The sequence below is a fragment of the Squalius cephalus genome (genome assembly GCF_949319135.1).
Source record: "Squalius cephalus genome assembly, chromosome: 16".
Classification (NCBI taxonomy): Eukaryota; Metazoa; Chordata; class Actinopteri; order Cypriniformes; family Leuciscidae; genus Squalius; species Squalius cephalus.
In genome coordinates, this window is record NC_137137.1 from 11803155 (window position 1) to 11821688 (window position 18534).

Sequence of the window (18534 nt, forward strand, 5' to 3'; positions counted from 1 at the left end):
CATATGTGGGGCTCTTTCATTTCTTAATTACCCAATTCTGCACCCCTTCACTTGATTTCTACATCCCTGGTTAAACTCGTTTTTTTAATATATAATTTGAAAATTATAATTAAAATGTGTAAATTTATGTATTTAAGATGCAGGAATATGTTACGTTAACAATATGTTATGTTACTCCATGAGTCATTAAATTGAAACGTTTAAAAAAAATAAAAAAATAAATAGAATGAGTACATTTTTAAGAACTTGACACATGTTCTACACTAGATTTTAGTTTAAAATCTCCTTTGAAAAGATTCTTCATTTTCTTAATTATGAATTTGTCGTTGACCCCTAAGCATTTGCATGATAATTAATAATTATACTACTCTCCTTGTGGTTACCATAAATAAAAAACTATATTATCAGTCTTTAAGACTTCTTACCTCCAACAACTAGAAAAGCCAAGAGCACAAACTTGCACTTTTGGCTTGAATGATTGCTTTAGAGAAAAACTATTCAGAAGTAGTTACACCTTGAACTGGTACACCTTGAACTTAATATTTCTCAAGGTATGATCTAATCAGTTAAAAATAATTTTGCAGTTGATTAACATGTTGACGGTTTGTTCTCACATTTAGTCTGACTGCAGAATAATCTTTTTATCTTTTTTTTTTTTATCTTCCTTGAATTCTTACTACTTCAGATCAAGACCCAATCCAAAAGACATGACCCTTTACATGTATATTAGTTCAATCCCAAAACCTTTTTGTGAAGCACAAAAAGCCATCTGGCTTTGGCAAGGGATTTCTGTTTGTATCACATCTGTGCATTTCACAGGCCGCATTCATAAAACCTGTAAGATAACTGATATTTTGGGAAATTTATCTACAAGGTTAAATGATACTGGAAATGCTATCGGTGCATTGCTGCAGGAATTGTTACTAGCCTATTTTGCTGTCCAGGTTAGTTGCTGTCAGGGTTGCCAGGTCTGCGTGATAAAACTAGTCTAAAAGCCAATCAAAAGTAGCCCAAAACAAGCCCAATGATCCTATCCCAAATATTAAAACTATGCCACTACCATCCCTAAAATGTATTCTTTACAGTCACTATATGCATTATACACAATTCAACTTTAAAATCATTATATAGTAGTAATCATAAACAGTCTGTTTTCATAAAGGAGCTCCCTACCAGTGCGCTTCCACACAAAACTCATAATCTAGTTGTATCATTGTTAGAATGTAAAATGGGTCAAATATCTCAATACAAGCATTTCAGTCAAATAAACCTTTGACCCACTGGGGAGAAAAAAATCAGCCTGTGGCAACAGATTAAAAGTATCCCAATTCCATGGGAAAACTGTGGAATTGGGCTATCTGGCAACCCTGGTTACTGTATATAAGTCATGGGTGTTCGCTTGCAGCCACTGAAATCAGGCATCATGATATATCTGATCTTGGCTCTGTTCATTGCTGGCGGTAAGATGATCATTTGTCTACTCTAAACTCTAAAAAGAGTTCAGAAATTCTCTTTGGTAAATAAGCATCGGAAAAAGCAGGGATATCTTTCACAATTCACATTCACATGCATTGTAGCTAATGAACCTGAGCAGACATGTAATTTATCATTGTGTGTTGTCTTGAAACAGCCTACGGATGTGGGCAGCCCACCTATAAACCTCTCGCCTCGAGAGTGGTGGGTGGAACTGATGTTAAACCAAACAGCTGGCCATGGCAGGTATTGTGAATGCTACTGATCAGTAATCTCATCCTAAAATGTTTAACCATCAAATAGTAATTCTAAACACAGCAATGCTATTTTTCTGACTGTATGACTAAATGCACTGAAAAGAGCTCCGGTTCAACACTCATTACCTCCTCAACGTTTCAGGTGTCTCTCCAGTACCAGAGTGGCTCCAGCTTTTATCACACCTGTGGTGGCACCCTGATCGCCAAGGACTGGGTCTTGACCGCTGCTCACTGCATTGGGTACACTGCTCTTTCTGTCACAATAGGCAACATGAAACATAATGCTGCACTGCTCTAGCTGGCATTTAAGAAATGCAATGAATGTCTCCTTAATTTGCATTGTGAGAAGGACTAAAACTATGTCTTAAACTTTTGCCAAGCAGCAGCCGAACTTACAGAGTCTACCTGGGCAAGCACAACCTGGCACTCAGCAGTGAGTCCGGCTCTCTCGCCATCTCTCCTGCCAGGATTATCGTGCACGAGAACTGGGACTCCTACAATATCCGGTTGGTCCTTATCTAATTTTAATGTACACTACAGGTCAAATGATTTTTTTATGTTTTTGAAGGAAGTCTCTTATGCTCACAAAGGCTGTATTTATTTTATCAACAACACAGTATACACTGTAATATTGTGAAATATTATTACAACTCTTTCCTATTTGAATATATTTTAAAATTGAATTTATTCTTGTGATGTCAAAGTTTCAGCATCATTTCTCCAGTCTTCAGTGTCACATGATCCTTCAGAAATAATTTTAAAATGCTGATTTTGGTACTTGTTTATTAATAATCATTCTTATTATAAATGTTTTTTTTTGCTGCTTAATATTTTTTTTTTTTTGTGGAATACATTTTTCATGAATACATCATGATACATTTTTCAGGATTCTTCAAAAGAATCCTTTATTTAAAATCTTTTGCAACATTATAAATGTTTTTGTGTCCTTGCTGAATAAAAGTATTAATTTCTTTCTTACCCCAAACTTTCAATGGTAGTGTATCACAGATTCCACAAAAGTATTAAGCAGCAAAAACTGTTCAACATTGATAATAATAATAATAAATGTTTCTTGAGCACCAAATCAGCATATTAGAATGATTTCTGAAGGAACATGTGACACTGAAGACTGGAGTAATGATGCTGAATATTCAGCTTTGCCATCACAGGAATAAATTACATTTTAAAATAATAAAATACGTCTTAAATTGTAATAATATTTCACAATATCACTGTTTTTGCATAAGAGCATAAGAGACTTCTTTCAATCGTAATTATTCTCAACTTTTGACCAGGACGATATGTCTAAACTAAGAGTGTTTTTGATGCATTTGTGTGTTTCTCAGCAATGACATTGCCCTGATCAAGCTGTCGACTCCAGTGACTTTCAGCGACAAGATCTCCCCTGCTTGCCTGCCTACTTCTGGCAGCATCCTGCCTCACAACTTCTCCTGTTACGTCACTGGCTGGGGACGCCTCTGGAGTATGTTCCTCTCCACTGCAATGCTATTGTCTTATTTTTCAAGCCGAAAAAAAAACACGTTTTGCTTTCTCTTTTTTTTTTCAGCCAATGGTCCCATTGCTGATGTCATGCAGCAGGCTATGCTCCCAGTTGTGGACTACGCTACCTGCACTAGGTCTGACTGGTGGGGCAACCTCGTGACCAACCTCATGGTGTGCGCTGGTGGAGATGGAGTTGTGTCCAGCTGCAATGTGGGTTTGATGCACACTTTATTTATTTATTTATTTATAGACGTTGTCATTGTGTTTATATTTTGATATTTCATTATAACCAATGATAAAACTTTTGTTACTCACTTGTGCAGGGTGATTCTGGTGGCCCTCTGAACTGCCAGAGAAGTGACGGCACCTGGGATGTTCACGGCATTGTGAGTTTTGGCTCCAGCTTGGGCTGCAACTACCCCAAGAAGCCCTCCGTCTTCACCCGTGTGTCTGGCTACAGTTCCTGGATCAGTAATGTGAGTACACTACAAAACTGTTGGTCTTTTTCTGAGCACACACCATCTTTTTTTTTTTTTTTTTTTTACATATCCTGTTGACATAAATTTAAGACATATTAGATACTTATATGGCCTCTTATTTTTCAGGTGATGACCTCTTATTAAAGTGTGGAAGGTGTGGTTACTTCAAAATCATCATCATCATCATCAAAAACAACAACAAAAAGTTCATTCAAAATTCTTGTCTAATTGCCTTTAAAGAAGTAAAAAAAATAAAAAATATTAAAAAGCAATATTTATTCCTCTTCTTGTTGTGGTTATGTTTTTATTGGCCTAATCAATATATGTTTCCAATTAAATATCTAATTTAGATAATGCATCGGCTAAAGTGCTGTGGGTTGATGGTGCATAATGTTAGTTACAAATGCCGAGGTAAACATTGCTCTAGCGCTTTGCCTGCGATTTCGGCAATCCTATAAGATCATTACAAATCACACTGTACGACATGGATGTAATAAACTTGGGTATGACATGTATTTAGACTTTACGATGATCATCATCATCAGCATGCGCTAGTGGTAAACAAAATAGAGCAATATGAATCGCACTGAAAAAAACGAGGAGGAAGCGAAAGAGGAGAACATGGATGCGGTCTAGGGAAAAGAGGTCAACTTGGCATGCTAATTTTGGAGCTTGCGGTAGTTTAAAGGGGTGGTTGATTATAATTTCACTTTTTTAACTTCAGTTAGTGTGTGATGTTGCTGTTTGAGCATAAACAACATATGCCAAGTCACAATGCTCAAAGTTCAAAGTAAAGGGAGATATTTTCTTTTAAAGAAATAGCTTTTTAAGGACTACAACAAACGGCTGGTAGGAACTACACGACATTCCTCCCGGGTTAGTGACATCACTAACCCTAAAATTTACATAAACCCCGCCCCCGGGAACACGATTTATAGATTATCATGACAGAATATGCTAATCGATGATTAGAAGATCTTTAACTCCACATCAGCTACATAAATTAAAACATAAACAAAAAACTTTTTGAAATTTTCAAGACACAAGATGTTGTAGCTCCGCCCCCTGTGCCGGGAGCAGCTGCTCATTTGCATTTAAAGTGACAGACACAAAAACAATTTTGACAATTTTAACATGTTATTTTAAAATATCTGTGGGGTATTTTGAGCTAAAGCTTCACATACACACTCTGGGGACATCAGAGACTTATTTTACATCTTGTGAAAAGAGCATTATACCACCCTTTTAAAGTTTTAGCACCATGTCGAGTTCATCAATATGAAATGTTTGATTTTAAAACTGTGATATCATGTTTTTATGAGTGTAAACCAACCTGATAACCAATAAAAAGTAATGTTAGAATAAAACGAAATTTAGAAATAAAATAATAAGTGCATAAAATAGGCCTATATATTTTAAATGAATTTTAAATTCTATTTATTTTGACAACCTTCAAGCACCAGCGCGTCTCGAAAGTTTCCACGGTGGAAGATTGACGTCTGCTCAGCCAGACAGAACGGACTTGCACGCTGTGTTGAAGGCGGGGCTCTTCTCTTTTGACGTTACCATGACACTCGTACACAACCTATTTAGAGACAGCAAGAAACATGCCCATGAGCAGCAGGGTCGTACACAGTTTGGACGAAAGCAGATGAAAACTCGTACTGGTGAGTTGTCAAGACACAATCATTGCAATCTACAGTACAGTTTAAAAAAATGCTGGTGCCTATTATGTACTGCGGTCAAGTAACCTAGGTTTTTAAAAAAAGACACAAATACATAGAAATTCAGTAACGGTTGAATGCCAATTGAATAGTTTTCTCTGCACTTCAGGTTGAAATGAGGGGTTACCTCAAAACTCTAAACTGGGTATTTAAACTCCAGCCTAAAAGAACTACTATAGGAAGACACAAAGACTCTGACCTCTGTCTGCAGGTACTTTATTAAACTTTATTTCTTTCCCAGGTGTGTTCACTTATGTCAGTTCACAGGGTTATTGATTCAGCATTTAATTATATATCCTGATGATGAGATGATGATCTGATAGTGGATATGACATTCTGACTCAGGAGACACGTCACTAGAATGTTTTTTTTAAGTGTGTCTCATCTCATCTACTCAGAATAGTGGGGTGGATGAGTGTCATGCCACTATTGACTGGTGTGAAGCGGACAGCTGCTATGTTATTCGTGACTTGAACTCTGCCCACGGGACCTACGTCAATGACTGCCGGATACACAATGCCACTGTGCGCCTCTCTTCGGGAGACCAGCTTCACTTTGGCTATGGAGGATCAACCTATGAGCTCTCCACTGACAGCGAGAAATCGGTAACATTTTTGATGTGTTTAAACGCATAAGAGAAATTACACATTAGTTTATGTGTCTTTTTACATCTGTTTTGTTTCAGTAGCATTTTATATTGACTTAAGTTAAAGTTCAAAGACACAGAAAATTCATTATCATAAACCTGTAATGTACTGATTCAAGTTTATATTAAATAATGATAAATAAATAACAATCTAATATTTATATAATACTTTTTTTTGCCTTACTCCCAAACAGTTTCCTCTTCTGGCTGCCCAGTCTCCCATTCCCCAGGCCTGGGTACGAGCTCGGACCCCTTCTGTTTCACCCCACCCTCCCACCAGACCTCGCCCCATGAGCGCTGGGTCTAAACGGGGTCCAAATACACCTGATCGCAAAACCCAGTCCAGCAGACCAGGTAGCAGACAAGTAAAAAACGTTGTTACCTAGTTTATTTCAAACTGAATACATTTTATTTATTTATTTTTGCAGGAAGCTGGAGTGGTAATACAGGAAAAGGATGTTATCTAAGAAGTAAGACACAACCTCACAATTCTCAAATCATTAACTCCTTGCCAATGGAGGAGGTGAGTGTAACATCCTGTTAAAAAAACCTTAGTGTCCGTTTGCTCACTGGACCATCCATGCTATTGTTATGCCATCTCACAGGGCTAAAAGGCTTAAACAATACACTGATAACTTTGATCTTTCTTAGGAGGAGAGGTTGCATTGGCCCGGAGAGGGACACGTTCGTGTGTCTGTGTGCTTTGAGGATGAGTCCCAAAGGAAGGATGATGTGATCATGGCCCTGAAGGAGGAAGTGTCAGCTCTGAAGCTCCAGCTGTCTCAGAAGAAGCAGGGTGATCCAGATGTCACACACAGACTTCGCTGCCTGGAGAGTGACATCAAAGAGAAGAAAGATCAGATACAGCAGCTAAAGGAGCAGGTGTCTGCTTTGTTACATTTCACTTTACATTATTTACTGCTTTATGACTGGTTTATGTAATGGATGAAGCATCAGCCTCAGGAACAGGGGATTGTGACTTCAAGTCTCACCTATTTTGAAGGAGTTCAAGAATAGCACTAACTTTATTATATAAGATTATATCAGTCTTCTGCAACTAATTGCTAGCAGTAGATTCATAGTCATATACAAATACAAAGGCAGGTTGGATTTCATGATGCAACGAAAATAAAGTGCCCTTTTTCATGCCATTTGAGTTACAACTTAATTTATATGGCAAGACAGTAAACATTTACATTGGGTAAGTCTGGGATTAAGAGCCCCAATTATGCTACAGGACTAGAATGCGATCACAGAAAACTTCATGCATTGTCTCCATCTCAAAAAAGAAACAGGAAACCTCTTATAAAAACGGCAATGACCCTGGTGGGACTTGAACTCACAATCTCCAGTGCCATATGCTGATGTCTTATCCAGAAGGCCACTGGTCCATGAGAAAGCATCCACCCTGTAGCAAAAATACCCATTATTGACTGTTATGTTTCAAGTTATTTATTTTTTTGTTTCAAGATTCAGTTTAAGAGAGACACATTTATTTTATAAAGCTAGGCCCTATTTATTCTCTCTCGAAAATCCCTTGGAAATCTTTCATGTGCTATTTAATAATTAACTGCTGTGCATTTTTGTAAGCTTTATCTCTTTAATGGATTTAGATGCTGGAACTTCAGGGACGTTCAGGAGAGATGCTCGAACAGGCTGTTACAGAGAGAGATCAGAAGATACGTAGTCTATCAGAACAGATGAATAAACTAAGGAATGAAAGTAATTCCTCTACAGGTATGATGATGGTATTATAGGGGTGATATATGTGAGTCATTCATATTACTGTAATGTGAAAAGTTTTATGATATATTGTTTTTTTTATGATATATGATATGATATATTATATTATGATTATATTATTATTATTATTATTATTATTATTATTTATTACATGGCTTGGTTGAATTCCAATGTAGAATGCGGTCTGTTATTTCTTGATATTGATATTACTGTAGTTTTACTGTATATTTTTTGATTGAATAAATGCAGCCTTAGTGAGCACAAAGACTTCTTTCAAGTACATAACAAATCTTACTGACCCCAAACCTTTGGACATTTGTGTAATATTAAGATACACTTATATTGTTGTAGTGAAATTCTCAGTAACATAATTGTTGCATACAGGGACCATCCTGTTAGATCTGAGCAGTTATTACTCTGTTTTATTTCAATTTTTGATTCAGCATTGATTAGCAGTTTGCAGAGAGATGTGTCTGCTCGAGAGAAACAGGCTCTTAAACTAGCAGCTGAGGTGGACAAACTCAGACAAGATGTGAGACACAAAGAAGCCAAGCTCAAAAGCATGACGGACAAGGTTCCTGCATCAGCACTTATGTTTTATTGATGCTGTTTTTATGTTTTAGCAATAAAAATAACGGTTTCTCTTTTGTTTTGTTTTGTGGTTTTAATAGTTGAAAGACTCCCAGAAGCATCAGAATGAGTTACTTGCCAGGAAGAGTGAGGCAGAATCCCTCAAAAAAGTGAGTTTCACTCCCACCCAGTCCTGATCTCCACACAGTGAGATTAGTGACTTTTCAGACCCCTGTAGCAACTTTTTTTTAGCTACAGTAGCAACAAATCTAGCAACTTTTTGGACTGCTCGTTAATCATTGCATAATCATTCTGTTGTCTGACAGAAAATATGCAAATGAGAACAGCTTTATTGGACATTCAGCTATATATTATATTAAAATTACAGTATATGAGCACGGATTAGAAGAGAAAACTGAAATTATCGTGCATTATGATTGCCGACAATTGGTGCATTATGTCATCTAGCGACATTTAAAGATTGAAATTTGGACACATGCTGCTGGCCCGAGAATTTTCGGTTTCTGTGGTAGCACCCCCCCACCTCCACAATGGCTGCATAGGTGCACTGGAACAATCCTTCCTAAAACGCATTAAACTTTCGTTTATAAAGACGTGAAACTCACCAAGTGGTCAAATCGCTGCAAAAGATGCTTTCCAACAGGTGTTTTACCATTCGTTGTAAAACTGTGGACCTATTTTTCCAAACGCCTCACACCCGTACATTCTTCCGTTGAGAGCTTGAATAATAGACACTCCAGCCCAGTTGGTGGCGGGTACAAGTCAATGTAGTTGGACAAAAACTACGATAAAACCTGTTGGAAAGCATCTTTTGCAGCGATTTTGGTGTGAGCATATCAGTGAACACCCCTGACCACTCGGTGAGTTTCATGTCTTTGTAAACGAAAGTTTAATGCATTTTAGGAAGGATTGTTCCAGTGCACCTATGCAACCATTGTGGAGGTGGGGGGGTGCTACCACAGAAACCGAAAATTCTCGGGCCAGCAGCATGTGTCCAAATTTCAATCTTAACCGTTCTATTTCATCAGAAACTATCTGAAAACAGGGCTTTAAGTGTAAAATACCGAACTTGTCCTTTAACTATTTTTGAGCAGACTTAAGCTACTTTCCATTGAAAATATTTGGCACCACTGCTCCAGAGACTGATGTCTTATCTATTAGGCCACTGGGCCAGGTAATGGCAGCTTATGAAATCTGATGTCATGTTCATGTGTGATGTGTGCTGTAGGAACAGGCTTCTCTGCTGGCAGAGATAGACAGACTGAAGCAGCTTCATGAGCAGACGCAGCAGAGAGAACAGAGAGTTCTAGCTGAACTCAAACACACACAGTCAAGGGTAAGTGAACTCAAGACAGGAACAGCAGTCTAAGTGTCTATTACTATAACTTATCTGACATTTCTTCAAAGTTTGACAGTTTTCGTAACCAGATCGTCAAGACTGTGCGTGTTTCTGACAAAGAATCAGATCAAAAGGTAAGAAAATATTTCAAGCTAATCAGAAGCCAAATTTCAGTCTCAGTTTTATACACTGTAAAGTGATTCAATTTAGTCCCAAGCAGTATTGAAACTGTACACTTACAAGTATACTACTAGTACATTGATATTAGTGTCAAAATGTCTTTTGTGTTCCACGGAAGAAAGAAAGTCATGCAGATTTGGACAGAGGGTGAGAAAACTGCCAGAATTTTGTTGTTGTTGTGAAATTGTTTATTTTTGTTTCCGATTTTGGAGGTGTTGGACTGTTTATCAGAGCTAATGGAACAGATGGAGATGTACAAAACCAAAGTGCATTACTTTGAAATTAAATTCAAAGAGGAAGCTCACACGCAGAGTAAAATGTTGGATGAGACCCAGATATTTAGAGCCAGACTACAAGAATGTCAGGTAGGTGGAAACATTGATTATGCCAAGTAATGTTGTATGTTTGTGTTACAGAAATACACAACATGTTGCACAGCTATATAACATCGCTTTGCGTTTGCATACAGAGTCGAGTACAAGATGCGTGCATTGCGGACACAGTGAAGATGGAAATATCTGGGCTGCAGGACATGAATTTGAGTCCTGCGCTCAGCTGGGTTCAGGAGCATTCGCTGTTTTTACTGAACCTCCTGCTCACAATACTGCAAAATGCTGCTCAGATATTAAAGACAGCAGGGGTTGATGTCTCTTTGATGACTGGAGGTAAGAAACAGAAAGTTTAGGAAGATTCAAGCAGGACTGTCACAAGCTAAGTGATGTTGAAATCACTATAATATTACAAAATATGTATGACTTGTGCAATAAATAAATAAATAAATATATAAATACTATTATTATTGAATTTCAGTGCATTTTTTACAGAACCGTAGTCTGAATTATTGTTATCATTTGTTTTGTCTAGGAGTGTCAGGTGCCTTAAAGATTTTATGCCAGGACCACAAGGACATCCAATCAGAGCTCAGGAAACTAAAGGTATTGCAGCAAAATCAGTTAAAGAATCAGAAAACGAGCAATTTCATGTTTCATAAGAAACATGACTGTCTTTCTTTCCTGTACTGAAGTCAGAGATGCAAAAGCTTCAGGAGACAGAGATACACGGCAGAGATCTTCACAGCAGGCTGGAGTTCATGCAAAAGCAGTTTGAGCTGGAGAAACTTCAGGTGTTGCTGTCTCTCTCAAAAACACTAAATGTAGTCTCTGAGACATAGACCTATTGAGGGATGTTCTCAAGTACTGTAGATTGTCATTTAGCTTTTTAAACTCATCTTAGTTCCAATGGAAATTCATATATTATTGAAAGTGTTTCAAAGAATTGACTCCAAGCTAATAGACTAGATTGATTTAATTAATTGATTTACTATCAAATTTTGTTTCACTGAAGTTTCTCTTGACCTTTGACCTTTTGATGACGCAGGCAGCCGAGGGATACAGAGAGATGAAAAACACACTAATGCGACAGCTGGAAGAGGTTAAGGATGAACTACAGTTAGTGAGACAAACTGAGGTGAGTTCAAATTAAGAATTGAATTCATTCCCTAAAATGAAATAAAACTGACCTCAACTCTCAACATGTGCTGCATCGCTATATTCTGGTTTCTGAGAGTCTAGTTTCCCAAGTATTTATCCACATGTGTTAGTTCCCAGTATATAGCCGTATTGGTTATTTGCTTCTCACTTTGACACATATTGAAGCCTTTTTCCACCACATATCATAATTATATAAATATTGCTGTATCATAATTATATAATAGCAAATACCATTTTTTAAAACTTTTTTAATTCATAATTGTTTTTTTTATTCATAATTTTGACTTTTTAATGTCATAATTTATAATTATGATTTACCAAAGCGTACGTTTTCTTATGTGATGGAAATGGGCTTTTATATCACATAGAACCACAGTGATAAAAAAAACTCAATGACTATAACTTTATTGTCTTCCAAGAGTGCCTTGCACAGGGAGATAGAGACACGCAAGACTGAGTGGCAAACCAAATTTGAAGAAGCCAAGATACGAGAAGCAGAGTTGAAAGTAACACTGCATGAATTCCATCTCAAAGAGGAGAGGAACAAGAAGATGAAGCAGTGTGAGGAAAGAGAGGCGAAGGCCCTGCAGAGAGGAGCTGAAGAGGAGAGAGAGAAACACAGGGTCGAGGTAGAGGAGTACAGGGAGCAGGTGCGACAGCACGCATACACCATTGTTGCTATGGAAACACGAATAAACAAAGCCCAGCAGAGTGAGGAAAGATGGAGAGAGATTGAGGAGGAGAGGGACTCACTGAAGGAACAACTCAAAGGTGAGCACAGCCTCTTATTCATAAACACGACCAAAAATATTCATAATTTCATTGAAACTCTCTTAAAATAAATTAAAAACAAATAAACATTATGATCACAAATTAGTGGCATTTGGACTCTACTGTTTGCCTTAACTCATGCTCACAGAAACGTTTGTTTTACGTTGTTTTGAAATGCTGCAGTTTTGCGTGTTACACATAGAGGGCAGCTTCTCAAAAGCATTAGCTAATTAAAACTAATTTGTGTAACAGATTTTATGTGTCCTACATATGTATTCATGATCATGTTTACCCTTGTTGTACTTGTCTCACAGAGGCGCTCGATAGACTGGAGGGCTTTGAAAACAACAGCACGTCTTGCACATCAGATAAACAGGAAAATTCGGAACTGGATCAATCCATAAAATCCCTCCGGTATCACTGCATTACCCATCATCCAAAAATGTTGTGTATTATTATTCTAAGTATTTAGCCATTAGGACTGCCCCGAAACCAGATGCAACAGCTCTGCGTATGTTAGCTTGTTGCTTAGCGATTTATATATTGCAAGTTACTTTGTAAACAGATTTCCTTTCTCTGTCGTCACATTCACCGTGAGCAGAATAATATACATAGTGTGCTCTTGTTAATGCATAATGCATGCCTTATTCATACATTATTTATAAACCTCTTGCTCAATAACTAATTACACAGTCCATGTCTCTCTCTTTAAATCATTTCATAGATCAGGCACTGTTAAATTGTAGCTGCACATATGTCTCTTTTTTGTCTCAGTCAATATCCTAAAATCTTCTAAATTATTTAAAATTATAATGATAACCAAAGACCATGTCTACATAATTTATTGTTATTTATTTATAAAAGATCAGATGTGTTTATTCTGTTAATGGAATTCTTATTTTTTGTGGAATATTGCAGAAGTCATTATGAATGATTTATCCGTGCAAATCAGTATTATTATTTTTTAAATTCATGTGCCCCTGTAGTCTTTAATCAAAATAACTTCCCCTTCCTCCTGCAACGACATCTCTTCTCTTCTCTGATGATGTCAGCGTGAGGGCGGGACAACCTGTCACTCTCATGACATCTCAGTAATATAGCAAACCACAATGATCCAATCAAATCCCAATGGACAAAATCCTACATTTTTTCTTGTTTGAGAGGCCATTTCACTCGGATATACATCACAGTAGGGAAGAAAAGACTGTAGCACTTTTATCAGTTTAATGCCGACTTTAAACAGTCAATACTTTATGCTATACTCATCATCATACTCAATCTACTGTTTTCAGAATATATTCTTGTATCGTTAATGCAGTATCTAATTTGTCCTGCAGGGCATCTCTGGTCTCATCCCAACAGGAAGTGATCAGTCAGAGTGAGATCATCGATGCCTTGAGTCGTGACCTGGCCCAGGCTCATGCTCGGCTCTCTGACATGACAGGTCAGACACAAAGCATCACAATCGAGTACAACTGCATTCTGTGTTTGTCTTTATGTTTCTGACTGAAAGTCTGTCTGTGCAGGACAACTAAGTGAACAGCAGAAGTTGGAGTTGGAGAGTCATAAAGCTTTAGTTGTAGACCAGAAGATTCAACTGAGCATGCTCACACAGAAGCTCACCATGATGTCACAACTAGTGGAACAGAAAGATGAAGAAACAAAGAAGCTGGAAGAAAAACTGAGGTACTGTACGACCAAAACAATGACATACAATGGCCTCAAACTTATCTTTTCATTATAAAACGATTTATCAAACAATGTAGTGTTTTTTTTTTTTTTAAGATGACTTGTCTGCTAAATGAATCCACAACATGTGAATGTGTTTCTGAGTAGATATTGTTCCATTTTTGTTAGACAAACTGAGGAGGACCTGAAAATGAAAGCAGCAGCATACAGAGAGATGGAGAACACAAGCCTTGTTCCACTTCAGACCTTAAGAAACACTAAAGTGAGATCGGCAACAAACTGAACAAACATTAACAAAACTGAAATGACCTATATATTTAGACATATTTTATGAAAAATCGATAAAAATTAAGATAAAGAAGAAAAATATGCTCTGTTTGAATTTTTTCTGAATAGAAAAATGATTGAATAATAATAGTATTTTGAAACATAGTGGCTGAATTAGTCACATTGAGGCACATAATGTGCCTGATATTAGCCTAAAAAGCACATCTGGATATATGCATAACCATTCAAAAGTTGGGGTCAATAAGATTTAAAAGAAAAAAAGAAAGAAATTAATGCTGTAATTCAACAACATTAATTTAATGCATTAAATTGATCAAAAGAGACAGCAAAAGACATCTATAATGTTAAAAAAATATATATTTTTTAATTATGTAACTGAAAACTGGAGTAATGGCTGATGAAAATTCAGCTTTGCCTTTATAGGAATAAATTCTATTTTAAAATATATTAAAATAGAGAACTGTTATTTTAAATTGTGGTAATATTTCACAATATTCCTCTTTTAACTACATTTTTAATCAAATACCGGTAATTGCAGCCTTGGTGAGCACAAGAGACATATTTTAAAAACATTTAAAACTCTTACCGACCCCAAAATTTGAATGGTACATTCACCAAAAAAAAAAAAAAAAGAAGGAGAATAAGGGGTCACAAACACACGGACTCACATAGATCACACATGGACACTTCTAACTGTTATATGGATGTTGTTTTCTCAGGATGTGGCACTCATGACAGATCCTAATGATGTCATCAATCAGGGGTCAAAACACAAAGGTCATCGCGGTGAGAAGGCGATACTTCAACAGCAGGAAGGTTTGCGTGACATGAGGGAGCGAATCAGAGCTCTAGAACAGAAGTGGCCTAGCAGTGAGTCTTGCAATCCCTTTTAACTAATGATCAAACTTTTGGATGTGGTGATCCTGATCTGGTCTCATTTCTGGCATACATTAACCTAACATGATAAATTTTCTTCTGTGCGGTTTACAGAGCATCTGAGCCAGCAGCGGGAGCCAGAGAAGCAGAGTTGGATGAAGAGATCTCCAGCTCAGAGGGGATCCATCAGTTCTGTGGTAGCAGCTTCACTTATTCCATATATTTCAATACTGAAATACATAAGATAATATATTCAAGAAATATTTAAGATAATGCACCATTTCTAGGTCACTAGTCAGATAAGCAAATTTGTGACACTAAAACTGTGAATCATTTTGAACGAAACGTTAGATGTTCTTGATTCCATTGAAGCGCAAGGATCTTTGGATCATTCTCAAATCATGCTGGAGAACGTGATCATCAGGTTTTAAACTAACTGTTCATGTAGTTCAAGTGCTGCTGTCATTAAAGCAGAAGAGGGACACTTTCTGACTTCTGTGTTCATTTTTGTGTGTTTTGAGTGTTTAAGTGTGCTTATTTTACACATGCAGAGTGCTTTTGCGTTCCCTGAAGCTTTGACCGAGGCAGCACGAGAGCGTACAGCCAGAATGGACATGTCTGATGCTCTGGAGCTCAGTGAGAGAACAGTGAGTGACACATAGAACATACAAACTCAAACTAAATTGTGTGAAAAGAACATCTGTGGCCCTGAGATTGTGCTCTGTTTTGAGTTTGTGTTGGTAAATCATTATTTGAATCATCATTTTTCGTCTTTCGTTTAGTACCTGGAGCTAGTGCAAGTGCTGCGTGAGGCTCTGGAGATAAGTGATGGTGAGATGTCCGGTTGTGCTAGTTTAAAGCACATACCTCCTAATGAGAGACAGCACATAGTCTCTATAAGACAAACAGACCTGGAGTTTGTGAGAACCCGCTTAGAAATACAGAAAAGCCAGAGCCAACAGCAACAACTACTACTGCAGGAGAACCAGAGAGAAATACACACACTCAGGTGCAAACAACAGAAAAACACACTCATCACAAATAACTCTCTCGCTCTCTTTCTCAGTGTATTTGTAATACATTTCGAAAAAGTTTAATTTCAAAAATATAATGTGTGTAATAAATGTACATGCACTACCGTTCAAAATTTTGGGGTCATATTTTTTTTTCTTCAAATAAATGACATTTTACATTTACGTTTATGCAATTGATACTTTTATTCAGCGAGGGTGCATAACATTGATCAAAAGCTTTCTATTTCAAATATATGTTGTTCTTTTGAGCTTTCTATTCATTAAAAACATATGGAAACGTATCATGGTTTCCACAAAATTATTATTATTATTATTTATTATTGATAATAGTAAATGTCTTTTTGAGTACCAAATCAGCATACTAGAATGATTTGACTGGAGTAATGGCTAAAGTAACTTAAAATTACATTTGAAAATATATTAAAATATATATTATATTATATTATATTAAAAAACTGTAAATTAAAGTTTTTTTTGCTCTGTTTTGTCCATCTGTGCTGTGTATTTCTCTCAGAGAGAGACAGGTGCTGGGTTACGAGACACAGGCCGAGCTTGAGAGTGTGAAGGCAGAACTGGAGGCTCAGAGACAAGAAACAGACCAGCTTCGCCAGGCTCTACAGGAAAGCATCAACCAGCTGCAGAGAAACCAGCAGGAACGCAGTGTAACCAACAGAAATAATAGGGTATCATAGTGAGAAAGTCTGACTGATACTAACTCTGTAATAGAGAGAAAAAATAAAACAAGTCAAAAAGTTGCTCTGCACCAAACTTACATGAAAAAAACAGTTCTGATTCTTACCTAAGTTTGTTAAAACAAACAATCCAACAAATGCATTGTCGGTTAGTAAGTCTATATGGTTCCCTGATGCTTTTACTTACAAGTTAATTGATTTATTTACTCACTCACGGATGCCTATTTTAAGGCATGATGGATAAGTCATACCTTAAAATAGACATTTTCAACATCTCAGACACACCATCTCTCTGTCTCTCTATAGAGAGCCACTTTTAAGTGGCTTCATAGCTTACCCAAGTGCCGTTTGTAATAAATGCTTTCTCTACAGGGCCTTAGTGCAGAGAGAACAGGCAGAAGCAGTAGAAGAGTGGGCCATCACAACTGTATACCAAATGAAAGCTATGAAAAGGTACACTCAATGGCAACAGTGGATTAGAATCAGTGACTTGATAAGTTGAGTGTGTGTGTGTTTGATCTTCAGAACATATGTACGGTCTAAATCCATGCTGTTTGCCACAGGCTGCCTTGGGTTTTGCAAAGAAACTCCACACTGTGCAATTAATAGATTTTTAGCAGCACCAACAAATTTGTTCTTTAATGAGCTCATAATCTCAGTGCTATAAATGGAGCATGAATCTGTTCCTGTTTGTTTGATGTTAGACCTATAAAAAAAATGCAGACAAAATACTAGAATACATCTATTTAATACTTTCGACTCCCACAATAATGTAATGCCTTTTATCTTCATTTGGGGGTGTTTCTTAGCAAATATTTACATACTATATTTATAGGGACCTGTGTACACACTCCCCCCCTTTCCCCTGATATATATCAGGCATATTGTGTAATTATTTTATTCAAATGTAATCATTATTTGAAAGCCCTAGATTTTACTGTGTTTGTTCACAGGCCCCAGCAGTGAAGAAACGGATCTCACAGATGAAGCTGAAAAAGAGAGAGAGTGAGGTGAATAATCTGAATAAAGAAATGGGGCAGAAACAGCAGATCTGTTCAGTGGTGTCTGATTTGGCCAGCCCTCTGCAAGCTCCAGAGATCTCCCACATCCCCCTGCTCACTGAGGCCCACTGACATGGACACAACTTAAGACCACCTAAAATGTTGTATTGTGTATTATTCACACTTGGGTACAGTGATTAACATTTTTTTTATATTAAATGATGTTATAATATTTCTTAACTGTGTCATTTTATTATAATATGTGTGTTTCATTCAACCAATTCGTTCACAAATACAAACAGTCTCCTTTGGAAGGCTGCATCCTCCAGAGGTGGAGGACATTAGGATGTTCCATTTCAGAAAAGTGGTGTAAATTACTGTCTGTCTTACTTTGGGATGTAATGGTTACTTTGCAGAAATGAGGCAGCAAGGATGCAGCCAGAGCTGCAGAGTCCCTGAATCATTTACTCAAGTGATTCGTTCAAAAACACATTTACCGAATAAAGTCCTTGATGTGCAACACAAATCTCACGTGACTTTACCTCAACAGATCGGATAACTTGACTCCGCCTTTGAACGTCATCACGTTTTGAGGCGCAAGTAATTTATGATATAAAAAAAGAGCCAAAAAGGCCTCCCCGATTACAACAACATCCATTTTTATTACAGTTATTTGTTGCTAGTTTCTAGGAAGTGATGTTCTTTAACACATGAGATGGAAACGGTGCTTTATTCGCAAATGTTGTATGCGGTATTCC

General features: G+C 37.1%; 2 protein-coding genes across 4 annotated transcripts; both read left to right on the forward strand.

Moving 5' to 3' along the window:
• Positions 1–1360: 1360 nt before the first annotated feature.
• On the forward strand, positions 1361–3998 carry ela2 (elastase 2). The gene is made up of 8 exons (XM_079895973.1): positions 1361–1460; positions 1631–1719; positions 1873–1970; positions 2114–2236; positions 3077–3213; positions 3298–3443; positions 3557–3709; positions 3839–3998. Exons 1-8 carry the CDS (start codon positions 1388–1390, stop codon positions 3854–3856), a joined length of 837 nt encoding a protein of 278 aa, XP_079752099.1. The 5' UTR covers positions 1361–1387; the 3' UTR covers positions 3857–3998.
• Positions 3999–5183: 1185 nt separating this feature from the next.
• fhad1 (forkhead-associated (FHA) phosphopeptide binding domain 1) lies at positions 5184–18004 on the forward strand (the record flags this gene model as incomplete). 3 transcript variants are annotated; one of them, XM_079897824.1, is made up of 28 exons in its annotated part: positions 5191–5379; positions 5546–5647; positions 5835–6041; positions 6277–6436; positions 6511–6605; positions 6734–6964; positions 7696–7819; positions 8269–8399; positions 8497–8565; positions 9645–9752; positions 9824–9889; positions 10148–10300; positions 10405–10600; positions 10800–10870; positions 10960–11058; positions 11313–11402; positions 11845–12196; positions 12511–12610; positions 13534–13640; positions 13723–13882; positions 14054–14147; positions 14893–15043; positions 15164–15246; positions 15601–15696; positions 15832–16058; positions 16598–16745; positions 17148–17228; positions 17729–17926. In XM_079897824.1, exons 2-28 carry the CDS (start codon positions 5552–5554, stop codon positions 17906–17908), a joined length of 3675 nt encoding a protein of 1224 aa, XP_079753950.1. In that variant the 5' UTR covers positions 5191–5379; positions 5546–5551. The 3 variants fall into 3 exon arrangements, with proteins under 3 accessions (XP_079753951.1, XP_079753950.1, XP_079753949.1); XM_079897823.1 differs by having other exon boundaries at positions 5192–5379; positions 16598–16766; positions 17729–18004; XM_079897825.1 differs by lacking the exons at positions 8497–8565; positions 9645–9752; positions 9824–9889; ... (15 more) ...; positions 17148–17228; positions 17729–17926 and having other exon boundaries at positions 5184–5379; positions 8269–8429.
• Between the last annotated feature and the right edge of the window lie 530 nt (positions 18005–18534).